Here is a 19,621-nt window from a genome sequence, read left to right as displayed (position 1 = left end):
GATGTCACATTGTCATAACTCCTGAACCATGTGTTGTAGAATGATGTAATTTTGCAGTTACATCCTGTATTATATGGATACTGTCTGCAAGGATTGTTGCAAATAGAGCTAGTAGTAAGGAAATAATAAATTAAAATGCCATGCCTAATGCTGAAGTTTGACTGCATGAACAGCAAAAACATAGTTAGTGATATACATTTTCCTTTCATGGTGGTTCTCACTGAGAAAAAGTTTCAAAAAGGTTTGAAATTATGCGTAAAGTGTGAAGGACGTCACAAAATGTTCTCATTCTCAAATATTGGATGCGTATAGTGTGCGTAATTTGTGCGCTGTAAGATACGCTGCCTCACGGCTTATTACTGCAATACTTGTCTTATTTTGATAAACCTATAACATAAGATTATACCTCTTAATTCACAGATTATGACAGCACTTTAAATTTTTAAATTAGGGCAATACTTATATGAAATACTGAAAATGAAATTTCTGTTGCTGCTGGAAGCTGTTAGACAGGCAACCTGCGAGAGGAACTGTGTTAGTCACTTAGTAATACAAATTAAGCAAAACTAAGCTCCCCATTATTTTGTTTCTATTGATTTTCTTTGTCTGGTACACAATTTTGGAGAAACCTTGCTTCAAAGTAATAAGCTGGAAAGTACTGTTTTCTATATGCTTTCAGTCTATGTATTCCAAGTTGCTCATCAAACCTGCAGGTGGGACTGTTTTGTTTGGCTTCTGCTCCCTATCTCACTTCCACTACCTCCCACTACTGGACCCAACTCATTTTCAAGTAGCCTAGCAACTTATTCTTGCCCTTTGGTGCCTGTGCATTAGTCATTTTGAAGAAAAGACAAGTTTGTTGAGTTTTATTTGTATGCTGTGTTGGGTCTGAAAGAATGGAAGCACAACGTAAAAAGCTTACAAAACATTTTGTAAAGCAAGTGTGAAAAGGAAGGATGAGAATGGCATTCATCTCAAGAGGAAAACATCAAGAACAATTCATGAAATCATCAGAAACGATGTATAAATAAGAAGATGATTGCTGCCCATGCATGTAAGATTGAATAAGGTCATGACCAATCACTGCCACTGTTATAACCTTTAATCACCAATAATTGCGTGGATATTCAAACACACTCACTTAGGAACAATAGCTCGTTACATGATAACAACTCAGTATCTCTTATTCGACTGCCATGCCATGACATGCGGCCGGCGCCGTTCGTAGCTAGGTGGCGCTCCCGCGCTCAGCCGAGTTGCGGAGCGCCTCTATCGCCGTTTGCGCGTACTGTCGTGGCGGCACTGTTAAATGTCGTGGCACTGTCACAACAGCCACCACCAAAGACAGTTATTTTTTTTCATGTGGATCAATGGTGACACAGCAGTTGCTGAATGATTACAGCTGATTTTCCAAGTCATGAACACAATTATGTGTGCACTATTCAGAAAATAGAAGTAAGGTAAAATATACTTTGACTAGCCTAGATGAGATTGGGCAAACTGTAAAAATAGGTCTTCACCTACTTCCAACATAACAGCAACAGATGAACAGCACTATCTTTCTTGCATGAAAAAGAGCAAAGTGTGAAGTTTCTTTCAGGAATAAAATGAAGATAATTTTGTCCTTCTCCCAAAAATAGTGACCCTAATCATCAGTTTTTTCTGGACAAATCGTTGGACATGGTTGAAGGCAACTTTCATCTGGATATAAAGACTGTGAAAGACCAGCTTATGGACTTGCATACTAATAACCACACATCCAAACAAAGTGCCTGTCGTATGTTTCAAATGAACAGGCTACAAAATCAAATCATGTTCCTGGTACCAGAAGAAATCTCCTTTAGAAGAAGACGGACATCTTCAAACATTACAAACAGAAGTTGCAATTCCATACTCTATGAAACATTACCTATCACCAGACCACTTTCTGAAAAGACTTGGAGAGTTCTCTCCTGGCACTCTTTGTGCTTTCATTGATACAACTGTGCTGAAGAGGAAACATGATGGCATTGGCAAATGGAAGAAAAAGTATACTGCTGTTGTACACAGTATACAAATGAAGTGAGGCCAGTGCAGAAAGATTTGTCACTATATATTTACAAGACATTCTGGCTTTTGGAAGTTATTTAGCACATTAGGAGTTTGTTCAATTTACAATGAAGATTTAGACTTTAAGCATCAGCCATCATGAGTGTACATCTGAAAGTTCATGGACAATACTTCAGTTTCTTTATAGCAATGTGGATATTTATGCTCACTTACTCAATAGGCACAATGATTAACCCATAAAGTATAATTGTTACAGTTCAAAACATTTGTCAAGTAAAAAATACACCGCCAGCACAATGGGAGCTTAAGGAGCTGTTCAGCTCCAACTATTTGAGCAAAATAATGAAGTAGGATTAGATGCAAATAACATAAAACATCTTTATAAATTAATAGATCTTCTGAAGATCTTATTTATTCCTTGCCTGAATTGTTGTGGGTTTATAATATTATCAAATTCCTAGCAGATATTCCAGGGTGGTATTGATTTTTGAAGTGGTCACACAAGATATTCCCTGTCAATAGACCTTTGTAGTGTTCATAAACTCTCATGCTAGTAAGTAAGACACTGTCTTCTCAACTTTATTAAAATTAAAGAGAAAAATGGAAGCAATAAATCAAAAACTTAGGTGGTAACATTTGATTAGCAATTGCATTTAAATGTCCGAGATATTACAAACTTTCAAATGTTATCTTAAGGTTTGATAGATGTTACCTCCTAGTGTCTTTCAAGGAAATAGTAGCTTTTATAATGAAAGGGAGTGGCGTGAAGGAACTGCTGAGAACCATTTATTATTGTTTTTGTTGAAAAGAGTACACTGAACTACTTCTTGAACCATCAAGAACAAACTGTATTTTGATTTAAATACTTAGCACCTGCAATGTATCCATCTCATGTACATACCAAAATACATTTTTTGAATGTTACATACAATTGTATCATTGGTATGTTATGTACATATATTCCATTGCATACTTTATCTTTCAAAAATTAATTTTCCTTTTATATAATAACAAATGCAGTAATCCATACATCAGTGATACAACAAATCCAATACGAAAATAAGTAACGTCTTTTCTTGTGACAATAACAGAAGAAATGATAACAATTAAATTATTGAGAAATGACAAGTGATGAACAACCAACTACTGTAATTTCTATAAGTCTTTGAAGAAAAATGACGCAATGTAAAAAAAGAAAAAAAATTATTAGTGTGCTGGCGTAAGCTGTCAGCAGCACTCTTATTGGCAAAGAGGTTGCAAAAAGATCGATAGTAGGTATTGGAGCAAGTGAGCCTATCTGGAGAGAGGCCAAACACAAATTTGCAAGAAATGCGCCACCAACGTCCTCTTGACCGCCAATATTTAGATTGGAGGGCCCGGTCACTCATCCACTGAGTCGCCAAGTCGAGACATCAGTTGTAGCACAGTGGGAGTCGCAGTTGCAGTTAGCTCAGTGCCAGTCAGTCCCCAGCAACTAGAGTAGTGTACGAAGTGGGACGTGTACTTCACAGTGAGAATAACATGGACTATTACAGAACAGCTTGTACCACAACACCTGGACTATCTTAAGTTAAGTAACTTCTTGTTCTTATGAATAGAGAACCCTGTTAACACATGGGTGCAGTTTGTGCTGTAGCAGACAATACCAGCTACCAAACAACATCCTCTCCTTACTTCCCACAGTACAAGCCCGCGGTGACAACATGACGACACAAGAATTTCGACTAACACTTCTTCAGTTTAATACTGAATGATGTGAACATGGAAATTGAATAATTTTAAAGTAATAAGCCAACAGGTATAAAATTAAGGAGAGAGGGCCTGAATAAACTGAAAGAACCAAAAGCCATCAAGATGATCACAGGGAGTATTAGGCAATGACTGACTGAAACAAGAGACATTAATACAATATTATGGAGATGGGTAGCTTTGAGAGATGAAACAGTAAAGGCAGCAGAGGATCAAACAGAAAAAAGACAAGGTCTAAGAGAAATCTCTGGATAAAAGAGACATCATCAGATTTAATTGAGAGGAAGAGTACATCTAAAAATGCAATATATGACAAATCCATGATGGAGTAATGATAATATTATGAAGAACTACTAAACATATAGTGAAGATGTTGAGTAGCAGACAGGCACAACAGAAAGACTGCTAAGCAAATGAGCTTTTGGCCAAAAGGCTTTCTTCTGAAATAAAAAACACAGATGCATAATTCCACGCAAGTACAACTCGCACACACACGACCACTGTCTTTGGCTGCTGAGGCCAGACTGTGAGCAACTGCGCATAATGGGGGAAGAAGTTCGGGTGGTGGTGGTAAGGAGGAGGATGGGGTGGGTAGGGGGAGGGACAGCTGGATAGGGGTGAGGGACAGTAAAGTGCTGCTTGTGGGAGCAGACAGGAACAAGATGGGGAGAGGGTAAGGCAGCTACTTGCAGTCGGGTCAGGCAGAGGGCGGTGGGAGCAGTAAAGGACTGCTTCACAGTCTGTGCCCTCTTGATCCTTCCTATCAACACCAGCTTTTTTGAACTGCATAGACAGGAACTCTTCTTGTAATATATTCTACATTCCCATAATCCTCCTGGCCTCGACCTTCGTCAGTCACTGTCCATCGCCCACCTATCCCCTTCCCTGTTCCCACTTCAGTACTGTACAACCTTCTGTTCCACCAAAAGACTCACAGTCTGTTTACTCTTGTGCTTTTCCACTTTTTTCTACCCCTCCTGCTGCCCTCCATCTAACCTCCCAACTGTACCTAGCTGCCCTACCCTCTCTCCACCACATCCCTGCGTGCTCCCACAAGCAGCACCTTATTGTCTCCCACATCTACTTTGCTTTCCTCTTCCTCCCCGTCTCAGCCTCCTCCTTACCCCCACTACCTAGACTGCTCCTCCCATCATGCGCTGTTGCCTCACAATGTGACCTTGGTAGTCAGAGACAGTGACCATGTGCGGGTGAGTTGTAATCATGTGGATGTGTGTGAGTATGCAGTCTAATTCAGAAGAACGCATTTTGTCCAAAGGCTTACTTGTTTAGCAGGCTTTTAGCTGAGCTGTCTGCGAGCCAACATCTCCACTATATGGTAAGTAGCAATACAGCCTTTTCATAATATTGTCGTTAATGCCACAAATGAAGTAGAGATGACAAAGGACTTGGAAGAGCAGATGAATGGAATGGGTAGTGTTTTGAGAAGAGATAATAAGATGAATATCTACAAAAGTAGAACAAAGGTAATGGAATGTGAGGTGATGCCAAGGGAATTAGATTATCAAAGTAGTAATATTAGTAGATGAGTTCTGCTACTTGTGCAGCAAAGTAACTGATGCTGCTTGAAACAGAGAGGATTTAAAATGCAGTCTGGATATAACATGACAAGCATTCTGAAAAGAGGACTTTGTTAACATCTAACACAAATTTAAATGTTAGGAAGTATTTTATCGAGGTTTAGTCTGGAGGGCAGTCTCACATAGAAGTGAAACATGGACAATACATACAAGAAGAGAACAGAAGATTTTGAAATGTGACCTGCAGAAGATTGCTGAAGTTAAGATTGGTAGATTGAATTGTTAATGAGCAGGTACTGAATCAAACTGAGTGAAAAAGAAATTTGTGGTACGCACCTGTAGAGGGGGATCGAGGCTTGATTATACTAATCAGTTTCAAATGGATGTAGGTTGCAGCAGTTACTCTTACCCATGATAGACTAGTGTGGAGAGTTGGAATGAAAACCACCACCACCATAACAACAACAACAACAACAAGGTAAAAATTGAAAAATCTGACTTTTTTAAAAACTTTTTCACACTTCCACGCAAAATCTATAGTTACAAAGTGAAAATTCATAGTTTGCACAAGTACATAAATAAATCAAAAGGGAAAAAAAGCAAACTGTCACAACTTCTACAAAACTTTCCAGATGAAATCACCATTTGCCTTACAGTTCTATATCTTACATTTTATTCATGCCTTGTAATTCCTGTATTTTGGTTCCAAGTTTTCATCAAACAATTGTCCACCCCTGATAGCTGAGTGGTCAGCATGACAGAATGTCAATCCTAACGGCATTCGCTGCTCGGCCGCCGAGCCGGACGGACGTGTGGCGGCAGCGCTAGGAGGGCTGGCGTAAACAGCGGCTGTGTGGCTGTTACGAAGGTCAGTAGAGCTCCTTGTTTACTTTGCATCTTTCAGTGATATAAAATGACAAAATGAACGAAATTAACTGTGAAAGAAGAGATACGGTTAGATTCGCTTTTGATTGGACCTGTAAAAGACCAAAGGCCTTTGAGATCAAAAGGTGGCTTTCAGAAACAGTTAAGATCACGGGAGACGAAATTATTGGCGTTCATCTTTCTTTTGCTTCCAATTCTGTCTTTTTGAAATTGATTTCCTCTGACTTGTGCTCCTCGATAGTTGACAAGTGTGGCGGCAAAATGAAATTTAATCATGCAGACGGAACCGTTAGTGACGTTCTTGTTTCCCATGCTGGGCTAGGTATTCGAACAGTGAGAGTTTTCGAACTGCCGTTCGAGGTCCCTGCCGGAGCAATCAATGCTGCTCTTCAGCCCTATGGTAGGGTTATATCTAATATTGCAGAAAAATGGTCGGAGCAATACATGTTTCCGGTTTTGAATGGAGTTAGACAGATTAAGATTGAGCTCTTACGACATATCCCATCTTACTTGAATATTTGTGGCCATCGCGCTCTCATAATTTATGATGGGCAGCCACGGACTTGTGCGTTATGTAACGCCCCAGGGCACGTCAGAAGTGAGTGCAGTAGAAGGCGTGTTCCTCAGTTACCGACTAACGAGGCGGCTGTCCCAGGACAAGTTGTTAGCATGCAAGTGTCGTACGCTGCCGCGGCAGCTAACCGGGCCCCCTATCAACAGAATATGACCGAGCGGTCGGGACCTTCCGACGCGCGCACGGCAACGGGAAGCACCGCGGAGTTGACTAACGATGACAATCAGAATCTGGCCAGTAATGACGTCACTGAGGACGCACCGCGCTTGCCCTCTGAGTCTGACAACTCTTCCAACGAGCGACCAACTTCATCGATCATACCTGATGTAGACATGGCAGAGTGCGAAGCGGTAGTAACACACGAAAAGGCCAACATCCCAGAGGGAACTACAGTAGATGGACATAAAGAGGCAGTGATACAACAGAAAACTGACAACCACACAGATGATAGGACACCACGGACAGGTTCAGGAAACGTCAAAAGAAAAGGAGGGGCACAAGAAGACGAACCGATGACACCACCCGTCTCACGCGTCGTAGAAACAGCAGCAACTGCCGACTCCGAAATTAACGGAGCTCAAAAATCTTCCACCACGAAGGCGGGACAGGTGACTTCTCCTCGACCTTCCATGGAGTCGCCGGGAAGTTCACCAAAGGTTTCACCGACGATTTCACCGAAATCATCAAAAAATAAAAAGAGACGCAGAGCACATCAAGCTGCAGAGAATTTGGCCCCTCCTTTAAGAGAGCGGCTGAGGAAGATACAGGAGACCGAAAGGAAGGACGAAGATACACAAAAGGAAGTGGTCGGCGAGTCTTCGGATCGGAACACGGGACCAGAACGGGCTGACACGCCACCCGGAACATATGAACCCTTGCATGACAATACGGCATCAGATATGGACAATGAAACCAGACTTGGACAAGGACATGGACACGACATCACCGAGCCACGATTTAACTGGGCGGACGAAAAGGAGGATCAGACCGATGAAATGGGGGCGGAAGGGGATTTTGAGGAAGAATTTTTTTATTAAAAATTGTCACATCTAACTCTAAGAAGAAAGAAACAAAAAAGAAAAAACGAAGGAAAACCGTCAATGGAATAAAAGCAAAATAAAATAACACTATATATATCTAACCTGAAGTTATTGTACGCGGTTCCAATACCGTGTCCTCTGTCTACTGTCTCGTAGCGTCTCACAGTGGAACATACATATAACGTGACCACCTTAAACATAAATAAAATTCAGAGTCAAGCAAAGGTAGCTGCACTGAAGGACTTTCTGTATCAGTCAGATACAGATGTCGCCTTCCTGCAGGAAGTTAATGTCAAAGACTTGTATGTTTCAGGGTACAAAGAGGTGTTGAATGTGGCACCAGAAAACGCGTGTGGAACAGCCATCCTTGCTAAAGAAGGGATCGAGATGACAAACGTGTGCCTTTTAGAGTCGGGGAGGGGAATTAGCTGCAAAATTTTTAACACCACTTTTATAAACCTATACGCACCTTCAGGCAACAATGCGAGACGTGAGAGGGCAGCCTTTTTTAAAAGTGACATTTTATTTCTACTCCAAGAAAACCCTGCAGAAATTGTCATTGGTGGAGATTTTAATTGCGTTTTAAATAAAAAGGATCAGCGACCAACTTTTAACTTCTCGCAAGAACTGCAGGCTTTGGTCACCAACATGAAGTGGTTTGACGCATGGGAAATAAAATATCCGACGCTGGTTCGCTTCACATATATCACTGGTGCTACACAGAGCAGAATCGACAGAATATATGTCACCCCCACTTTAGGCACTAAAGTCAGTAGTATCGAGGTGATACCAGCTGCCTTCTCCGACCACCTCGGAGTGAGGTGCAGCATCAAATTAACCAGGCAAAAGACATATTGGGGTCGCCCACTATGGAAATTAAATATCAATACCCTCTCTGAAAACGCTCTAGCTTTCAAGATGCAAGAAACTTGGCAGTCTGTGTTAAGGATGCGTACTAAATATAGAACAACTATTGAATGGTGGACTATGGCCGCTAAGAAAAAGATAAGGGCAGCGCTGATATCTTACGCCAAGGAAAGGGCAATGTGGTCAAGACACACAATGGAGTTTTACTACTCTTGCTTAAGAGACCTTTACGACCAACCAATGTCTCAAGACGTCTTTATCAATATTAAAAACGTTAAAGCCAAAATGATAAGTATCAAGAGGGTACATTTGGAGGGATTACAAGTCAAATCACACACTAGGACGACGGTGGAGGCAGAAAATACCTCCATCTACCACTTGATACAACACACAAAAAACAGAAGAAGAAATTTTATTGCCAGCCTCAGAACGGAAGATAACAGAGTCCTGACAGAACAAAGGGATATCTTAACTGAAGCACATAGATATTTTCAGCAATTATATTCTGGAAATGCTACTGACGACAACTCAGTACAAGAGTTTTTACAGAACTCCGGAATAGAGGCAGTCATTACAGAGGAGGAGAACAGAGGTTTAACGATAGACATTACGAATGACGAGGTTATTGATATACTCAAATCTTCACCTTCACGTAAGTCTCCAGGCCCAGACGGCCTGCCTGTGGAGTTTTATAGGACCTTTTGGCACCTAATAGGTTCCCAATTCACGGAAGTAGTTAATGACGTCTTGAGGGGAGAGACAATTCCTGCTGCTTTCAAGGAAAGTGTAACTGTACTACTTCCAAAGGGAAGGAGTACGGACACGAAAGATATTACTAAAATGAGGCCGATCAGTCTGATGAACTCAGATTACAAGGTAGTTGCGCGTGTAATTAAAGAACGAATGGTACCGATTTTAGGAAAAGTCATTGGATGCCACCAGACGTGTCTCCCTCGACGTACCATTTTTAAGTCTGTATGTGAATATCGAGACATTATTTCTATTTTCTCATCATCGTCAGCGGATGGAGGCATTGCCTTCATTGATTTTGCTAAAGCGTTTGACAGAGTCAACTACGGATATCTGTTCAGCATCTTGAAACACATAGGTTTCAATGATGGCAACTTAGCGGTTTTAATGAACATCGTCAGAGGCATACGAACCAAAATCTCGATCAATGGACAATATACTAATGAAGTATTGATATCTAGTGGAGTTCCTCAGGGAAGTCCTTTGTCCATGTTGTTTTATGTGGTTTCTCTGGAACCCCTTTTACGGCTTTTGAACACAACCTTAGAAGGCATAACAATAGCTGGGCTGAAGACGGTTACAAATGCATACGCTGACGATGTGGGGGTTCTAGTAAGGAGCGATGATGACTGCCCACCTAACAGACAAGTTATTGCTTTATTGCACGGCAACTGGTGCGAGGATAAATGAAACGAAAAGTTCCTTTTTAAATTTACATGGTCTTGACAATGTGCAGCTACCTTGGGCAAGCAGGGTGGACCGTCACACTGCTTTGGGCATAACTTTTTACAGTTGCCCATTAAGAACGACGGCAGCTAATTGGAAACAGGTGTTAGGAAAAATCAGAGGCAGCTTAATACTGCATGAAACGAGAGACTTAAATATCAAGCAAAGAATTAAACTAATCAACTGTGCAGTTCTTTCGAAAGCTGCATATGTCGCTCAGATCTTACCCACACCTCCAGACATAGTGAAATCTATAATGAGCACAATCTGTCGATACGTATGGAAAGGCCATATTTTTAGAGTAGCAGTAGGAACGACTACATCGAGACCCGAAAACGGAGGCCTAGGGCTGACAGACCTTCGGAGGAAAAACACTGCCCTCTTCATTAAAAGAACGCTGAAACTTATAGAAACACAGCCGAACAGCATAACTGCCGCTCTATTTGACCTTCTCAAACCCGGAAGCATGCAGCCGCCAGTAGATGTTCACAACATAAATTACAACCTGAAGCATATTAAGGATTTTTATGTAGAATTAAGCTACTTGACATGCATTTTAACAGACAAAAATAAGAGGACAAGTAAATATATAGTAGAGAAGTTACGATCACGCGAAAACCAAAATAAAATGGAGCTGAAGTATCCAAACAAAAACTGGGAAAAAATATGGGCAAATATAAATAACAAAACACTGACTACGGAAGTGCAAGCGTCATGGTACAAAGTTGTCAACGACATTATTAGTACCAATGAAAAACTGTATTCAATAGGACTACAAGCAACCAATGTGTGCCCAAAATGTCACACTTTGGACTCCTTAAAGCATCGCTTCATCTGTAATGGATACAAGGATATTTGGAATGACATTGTATTGCAAGTCGCTTTTCTCAAACGGACCGATGGAAGAGAAATCACATTAAACGATATACTCTTCCCAGAAGAAATTTCCTTTCCACCACAAAAAAACAATGTCATCTTGTGGCTATTCGGAAATTTTGTCAATTATGTTGTTAACAACAAAGGCAATGATAATCTACGAGACTATCGAGAATATATGAAAGACGAATACTTCAAAATATACCGGAACAAAGACCATAAAAAGAAGTTCGGAAATATGATGCAAATTTTGTTTCAGAAACAAGGCATCGGTTAATACCTAAATAATATGAAATCGACTGAACAAGACAGACTGCGAAAGTAGGGGATTGCTGTTGAGGGTGAAGTACGGTGGGGACTTCGTGTGCCCCGGGACCGATACGGTAGCCGTGAAGGCCTCAACAGAACCCCGAAAAAGCATGTTTTCCCACGAAGTAACAGGAGTCATGCCACAGCACAAGAATAGTAAGGAAAAACTATTCTCATGCAAAAGACGTGCATCACTGAAGAAGTTTATTTTCCTATCTTACTTTTTATTTTTGCTTCTCTCTCACTTTTGTTTAAATTCTAATGGAAGAATATTTTGCGTTCTGTTAATGCAGTCAATAGTATTATAGAGAGAGTTATTTTCACCGTAATCAATTCGGATTACTATTTACAATTTTCTAACATTGTTCTTCAAGAGGCAATTTAGTTTCATAACCCATTAAAAACAACAACAACAACAAAAAAAAAAAAAAAAAAAAAAAAAAAAAAAAAAAAAAAAAAAAAAAAAAATGAAAAAAAAAAAAAAAAAAAAAAAAAAAGTGGTCAGCATGACAGAATGTCAATCCTAAGGGCCCAGGTTCGATTCCCAGCTGGGTTGGAGATTTTCTCCACTCAGGGACTGGGTGTTGTGTTGTCCTAATCATGATAATTTCATCCCCATCGACGCGCAAGTCGCCAAAGTGGCCTCAAATTGAAAGACTTGCACCTGGTGAACGGTCTACCAGATGGGAGGCCCTAGTCACATGGCATTTACATTTACATCAAACAATTTCTGTCTAGTCTTCATTAATACTCTCTAATTTTAATGACCACTGCTACCACATTACTTATTTGACTTCTTTCCTGCTTCTTATCTCTTTCCTGACAAAGGTTGTGGATTACTTTTCCTTGCCTCGTGGAACAGTAAGGTTTTTCAAAAATCTATAAAGCCCAAAGTATATATACAGCTTTCTTTTCTACCTTTTTCTCTTTTTTGTATATGTCAAGTGCACTCCAAAGGTCTGGCTTTTCACAGGTGGCAAATGAACACTACTTTATTAACTATTGTCAATATGCATAAGCTATTTCTAAGGGTTGAAAACATTGGCCATTATTTGTTCAGAATACTCTGTACACAGGGACTACAACTGTTCTCAAGGTACACAAGAGACTGCTTCTGGTTGTACGAACTGTCCAAGAAGATCCAAATACACCGATGAGCCAAAACATTACAACCACTGCCACTGCTAGACTGAATACCACCTGGTGGCATAGTGGCATATTATATAATAAGAAATACACGTAAGTGGAGCCAAGGCAGACGAGCAATCATTCTAGTGATGATACGAGCCACAGATTAAGAAATCGACAGACACAAGTGACCTTCATAAAAGGCAACAATCACTTCGAGAAGGCTTTGAGTCACAGACATGCACAATGAGAAAGACTGCTAAATATTTATGCAGCTTTAGACAAAAAAGTCGTTCTTCTGAAATAGAAAACACACAAATACAAATCGAACACATTATCTCCAGGTGCTGCAGCCTGACTGTTATTCCATCTGGCATTTCCCATTGTTCGATCAAGGGCAGCTTGTTATGGCCTGACACCTGGGAGTGAGCACCTCTAAAATAGTGAAGGTGTTTGGCTGTTTGTATGCTACTGTTGTGAACATGTTTGGAAGGTGGTGGAAGGATATGAAAACACGGATAGGAAATATGCAGTTTGATGTCCATACCTCATCACAGAATGTGTAGGCTGAAGGCTCACCCACTCTGTAAAGCAGGATAGGCAGTGATTTTGGCAGATCTGATGACAGAGTACAGTGCTATAATCTAATTAAAATTATTTTGTGATTAATGTTTCTACAAGTTGAGTGGTAGGTTCCTGGTGTCAGCCAATTTCAGCAGTTTCTCGCTCCACATGCTTAGTGTGTTGCATGCTTTGTGGACACAAGCAGCAGGGCCTTGCCAGGTGATGCAGCCCACATGGGTTGCAAGGGTGGGCGGGGAGAGATAGGACTGCCAAATACAAAATACGCAGTGGTCTCTGCATGTTCTGTTATGCTACAGCAAAAATATTCATAATTTCCGAGATCACTTGCAAACAAGGGAAAAAACTTGAAAAGAAAAATTTCAAATTCTCATTCTTTATCACACGACTGTAAATTTACTATTTGATTAAAAGCTTTGACTCTTTCGCAAATTATAGTCTCACATTGTAGTTTGCCTTTAGTGGTTGTACTTATTCTGATGTTTTGAAATTAAGAAAACTACATTAGTTAATTCAGAGAGCTTGCAGTGAAAAATGTGGTCCATTTATGTTCAAGGGACTTTAGGTCACATGTACATATACATGCAACTATCAGACTGAAATTGTTTTTAAGGGTGGAAGGAGAGCCATATCTCACTGCAATGTGCAGTAAATATAAGTTATATTAGCGCAGTGCGGCACTGTGCACCACAGCCAAAGTTGTTCCCATGCATTATGCTCAATTCGTGAATCATGTTCTGTGTTTCTGTTCTTAGGCAATTTATCACATAAATCACTTCTGCAATCTAAGGTGGCATTACAGATACAGTGTACTGTAACAAAATAAGTGAAATGGAATTGCTTGTAAGATACATTAGTGTAAAATCACTGGATTGTTAATGGAAATGCTGTGAGTTCAAATACACATTCAACCTTTTTTTAAGCTTAATGTTGTTTTTCTCTAAGAAATCTACGTTCATGTAGTAATAAGGTCATACAATTATAGCTCTCATTTTCGTTACTATAACACCGTTATCAAAGCAATAAACTGCTTTGTTATTGTATTTCTACATCCAGGAATGTAAAAAGCTGAGAATTTATATAAACGAGTCTTCCTCGGTTTCAGTTTCTGATCAATGTATTAAAATGCAATGGGAACTTGTCTCAGCTAAAGGCATACAGAACTGGAATCTGAATTGTTCTGGAGCTCTTGTTGTCATCAAAGAGCCATTAAAAACTTATTTAAACCGTGAGCAACAGTTATGGACAACGCCTTACAGAAAACAAAGACTTTATCGATTGTCTACTACAGCAAAATATTCATATTCCAAACAACTGCAAAAACAGTAAATTGTTCTAAATAATTCTCTATTAAAGGCTGACAAAGTTGTTTCTTAGAGAAAAAATAAATAAATAAATAAAATAAAATTTTATTTGATAATATAAATCAAAAACCAAACTAAAAGAGAAAATGTCTTTATCCAGAAGAGAAAGCTGCGTCTAAAAATGTTATGAAACATTTGGCATGTGAAGGAACCATTTTGGTTATCCTAACTACACTATTTTGCTTAATTCCCTTCCGTATAGCTCAAATGGGGATAAATGTAGAGTAGCATGTAAATATTCTGATCATGAAATAGTTTGGAAAAACAATATGGAACAGACTATTTTAGAGCTATATGTATTTCTTCAAGTTATTGCTAAAATATTGTAACAATAAGAGAAATTATGGAAATATGTGTGAAATTAAAACAGCTAAAGTTTCTGATAAGAGCTAACATTTCTCGGCTATCATTTGTGGAACTGAACAAAAATGTTATTTATTTTTGTTCTTCCATTTTTACAACTTACCTCCATAATTTCTATTTACTAGTTGGTCACGATCACATTCAGCCTCTGATATTTCATTACTCTCTTTGGAGTCATTAAAAGATGAGTTATTTGGGTCATGGTTACGAGGTGGAGGAGGTGGTGGTTCCGGACTCCCAGACATTGGCAGATTGCGAGCAGAACCTGTTATAAAATTTAAGGCATTTTTAAATTATTTCACCAACCAAAACAAAACAGCAGAATGGTTAATATTTTAGATAAAAGTGCTGAATGTTCAATTTCATCTGTTTAGAATGTCATTAATTTATTACACATATCATGCAGGCTAGAAAGCAAGTGGTCAATGTGGCCATGAAACTGAATCCAACTCAGAAACATGATTCAGAAATTTAAATTTGAACAGTAACAAGCAAAGGTATTATAGACAATTTCAGTGACACATTAAAAAACCTACATTATATATTCACAGACTTTCATTTAATGAATGCTTAAATTTAAGTGTACCACTATCTGATGATGATAAGTAAGTTTGGAAGTTTTAGAGACTACATCTAATTTTAATGATGGAAATTCCACGATAGAAACAATAAATAACAAAAAGTAAAAGGAATCATTCACCCACAGGTAAATAATGTTTGGTGCATGCTTAACAGCACAAAGACTTAATTACCTTACCAGCTACTATTTTTACTGACATACACTTGCTCTTGTCTTTGGGGCACTGACAGTGACGGCACAGCCTTAGCAAGGGATGTCACAGCCAGTGTGTGTGTGTGTGTGTGTGTGTGTGTGTGTGTGTGTGCGCGCGTATGGGTAGGTGGGTGGGCATGCATGCACCCATGTGAGAGGGGGGGGGGGGGAAGGGGGAGTGAGAGAGAGAGAGAGAGAGAGAGAGAGAGAGAGAGAGAGAATATATTGGTTACACTAGAGAAAGAGTGTTAGTTTGATATCTAATTAAGCACCTGTGCTGTTATGTGTGTCTATGAACTACACTCCTGGAAATTGAAATAAGAACACCGTGAATTCATTGTCCCAGGAAGGGGAAACTTTATTGACACATACCTGGGGTCAGATACATCACATGATCACACTGACAGAACCACAGGCACATAGACACAGGCAACAGAGCATGCACAATGTCGGCACTAGTACAGTGTATATCCACCTTTCGCAGCAATGCAGGCTGCTATTCTCCCATGGAGACGATCGTAGAGATGCTGGATGTAGTCCTCTGGAACGGCTTGCCATGCCATTTCCACCTGGCGCCTCAGTTGGACCAGCGTTCGTGGTGGACGTGCAGACCGCGTGAGACAACGCTTCAACTCGTCCCAAACATGCTCAATGGGGGACAGATCCGGAGATCTTGCTGGCCAGGGTAGTTGACTTACACCTTCTAGAGCACGTTGGGTGGCACGGGATACATGCGGATGTGCATTGTCCTGTTGGAACAGCAAGTTCCATTGCCGGTCTAGGAATGGTAGAACGATGGGTTCGATGACGGTTTGGATGTACCGTGCACTATTCAGTGTCCCCTCGACGATCACCAGTGGTGTACGGCCAGTGTAGGAGATCGCTCCTCACACCATGATGCCGGGTGTTGGCCCTGTGTGCCTCGGTCGTATGCAGTCCTGATTGTGGCGCTCACCTGTACGGCGCCAAACACGCATACGACCATCATTGGCACCAAGGCAGAAGCGACTCTCATCGCTGAAGACGACACGTCTCCATTCGTCCCTCCATTCACGCCTGTCGCGACACCACTGGAGGCGGGCTGCACGATGTTGGGGCGTGAGCGGAAGATGGCCTAACGGTGTGCGGGACCGTAGCCCAGCTTCATGGAGACGGTTGCGAATGGTCCTCGCCGATACCCCAGGAGCAACAGTGTCCCTAATTTGCTGGGAAGTGGCGGTGCGGTCCCCTACGGCGCTGCATAGGATCCTACGGTCTTGGCGTGCATCCGTGCGTCGCTGCGGTCCGGTCCCAGGTCGACGGGCACGTGCACCTTCCGCCGACCACTGGCGACAACATCGATGTACTGTGGAGACCTCACGCCCCACGTGTTGAGCAATTCGGCGGTACGTCCACCCGGCCTCCCGCATGCCCACTATACGCCCTCGCTCAAAGTCCGTCAACTGCACATACGGTTCACGTCCACGCTGTCGCGGCATGCTACCAGTGTTGCGATGGAGCTCCGTATGCCACGGCAAACTGGCTGACACTGACGGCGGCGGTGCACAAATGCTGCGCAGCTAGCGCCATTCGACGGCCAACACCGCGGTTCCTGGTGTGTCCGCTGTGCCGTGCGTGTGATCATTGCTTGTACAGCCCTCTCGCAGTGTCCGGAGCAAGTATGGTGGGTCTGACACACCGGTGTCAATGTGTTCTTTTTTCCATTTCCAGGAGTGTATATGTTACACAACTGCAGGTGAGTGCTCATGTTTTCCCATTTTTATTTAATAGTTCAATTTGACATTTGTTTCGTCACTTTGTCAACTGCTTATATGATTCTCAGACATCATACTAAATACTGCTGCAAAAACTTCACAATAAAACTGTGAAGCAGCTGCTCATCACCTTCATGTGCTGGTTTGATGGTAGAGAGCTATAGTGGTGATTCTTTTTATACAGTAGCTCTCCGAAGTATACAATCATTAGGAGGAGAGGAAGCTGTCATCCACAGTCCTTCACCAGGGAAATAATCTAAGGACCCTGGGCCAAGCTGTGAACTAGTCACTGTCAAGCCACAGAAGCCCATGTATGAGCCTGGGCATGTTACAAATATTTATCCTGACCCTCTGGAATTCAGCTCCTCAACAGTGTGTTATTGCTGAATTCATTCCTCAACAACTGGTGAAGTTATAGTAACTATAAATGTAGGTTTCCAGCCTTTATTGAGCTGATATCCCAAATTTCTGTTGATTAGTGGCCAAGAGTATATAACATTTTTGTCATTTTAGGAAACTGTGCATCAGCCAGATATTAGGTACGATTAAAGACAGCTGTGATGAACATCAACATTGGGGAAGACAAGGTCAGCCAGAAAAATCCATTCTAGCCAACCTCTGTCTTGAGTCGTGCCATGAAGAATGAAGAAATGAAGGAGATCCTCTCAGTTACCAGTACAATTGAGACTCACTAATGAAAAGGAAGTTAAAGTATTTATAGTTAATTCACAGAGAAACACAATAACAGCCCAGTAAAACAAGCCCCTCCTGTGTTGAGGTTACTAGGCTTTCACTGTCACAGAGGAAGCTGGTCAAAACAAACTAACAAAAGCTCAAAGTGAGGAGTTAAATATTCGTCTGGCGACAGGCAGGAGTCATGGTCTGTGACGTACAAAGTGAGTGATCTGTAGTTAATCTCTTCTACTAGGCAATGTATGTTAAATTTGTGTGTGGTGGTGGTGTTACAGCCCCTGCACTCCTACTGACTCCACGTTTTATACCAGATTTTTTATAAGCATGCTCATTGCAACAGCTTCTTACAGTCAAATTGGTACAAGAAAATGATGAGTTGTTTCAAGAACATTATCTGAGAAACTTAAAAGCAGTTTAATATTTTACAAGAATAGCTTACTTCCTGTTTTATTTATGCAAAAAATATTCTGTTTTCTTAGACTCACTTGTCATCAAAATTCAAGACTGAAATTTATTACATGGGGAAATTAACTTACCAACACTCCTTCTGCTTACTGAGCCACGGCTTCCATAATGATCGTATGGGGCTCCATATTGTCCATACTGGCTGCCATACTGGTCTTCTTCTGTACCACAGTTTGCTGGATCATCATATTCTGGACCAGGAGAAAAGTTGGATCCAGGGCCATTCTGGCTATTTACTCGTGAATAGCGACCATTAGTTCTAGGCTGGAAGGAGAGATTACATAATTAACATGTTGTTGTGTGTTATTTAAAACATTTCAGTCAACATTATTTAACAGTGTTTCATGTAGCATACATATTTAAAATATTTGCCAAGCTGATGACAAGAGAGGAAATAAAAGCATTTCAGTTTACATATTCCTTCCTTTTTTCATATTAAAAAACTAAAATCCCACCTCGATTGCGATAAAAGCACCTAGTGTTCAGCGTTCACCCAGGTTTTGGTGTAGATAACCAAACCTTCTTCAGAACAACAATAAAACCCAAAAGTGCCTAAGAAGACTTTTGACAATGATTAAAAGAACAGCATAGCTATACATCTATAAACAAAAGAGAAAAGGAAAACACAAACAGTACATATGTACAAAGTTAAAACCACTACTTAACTTAATGGTGTATGCTCCATCTCTGTTTGCACAAGGTGTTCTGCATAAGTAGAGCCCTTAGTACCGTCACTGCTTCTAGTAGGAATATGCTCTTTATACCTGAGACCCAGAGCTCGCCCCGTTTGCCTGATGTAAAATTTTGGACAATCCCTGCATGTAATCTTATATACTCCTGATTGGGAAAGTTTATCACTCTTACTCTGCAAGGAGTGAATTAAATTCCTATGTAAACTATTATTAGTAGAATAGGCGACTCTGAAATTACGGGCTCTGAGTAAACGCTCCAATTTGTAACTTATATTGCCTATGTAAGGGGCAGATATCTATGCCACCTGTTTGTCATCTAACGCATCCCCAAAGGTGGAAGACGTAACATTATTTTTATTTATTTTCTTGTTATACATCTGTCTTACCAACTGAGGCCTATATCCATTATTTATAGCAATATTCTGAAGTGTAACCAGTTCAGTTT

The 19,621-nt window shown here is 40.7% G+C and overlaps 1 protein-coding gene across 1 annotated transcript in view; it reads right to left on the bottom strand.

Moving 5' to 3' along the window:
- Positions 1 to 19,621, bottom strand: part of LOC126416750 (Down syndrome cell adhesion molecule-like protein Dscam2) — an 859,584-nt gene that overhangs the window by 47,581 nt on the left and 792,382 nt on the right. Inside the window, exons 33-34 of the mRNA XM_050084589.1 lie at positions 18,556 to 18,748; positions 14,904 to 15,065 (exon numbers count right to left, since the gene is read on the bottom strand). Of these exons, the coding sequence (XP_049940546.1) occupies positions 14,904 to 15,065; positions 18,556 to 18,748 (355 nt within the window). The remainder of the gene's footprint in view (positions 1 to 14,903; positions 15,066 to 18,555; positions 18,749 to 19,621) is intronic.

This window comes from Schistocerca serialis, chromosome 8, assembly GCF_023864345.2.
Source record: "Schistocerca serialis cubense isolate TAMUIC-IGC-003099 chromosome 8, iqSchSeri2.2, whole genome shotgun sequence".
In the NCBI taxonomy this organism is placed as follows: Eukaryota; Metazoa; Arthropoda; class Insecta; order Orthoptera; family Acrididae; genus Schistocerca; species Schistocerca serialis.
Note: the sequence above shows the minus strand (reverse complement) of the source record. Positions and strands in the feature narration are given on the sequence as shown.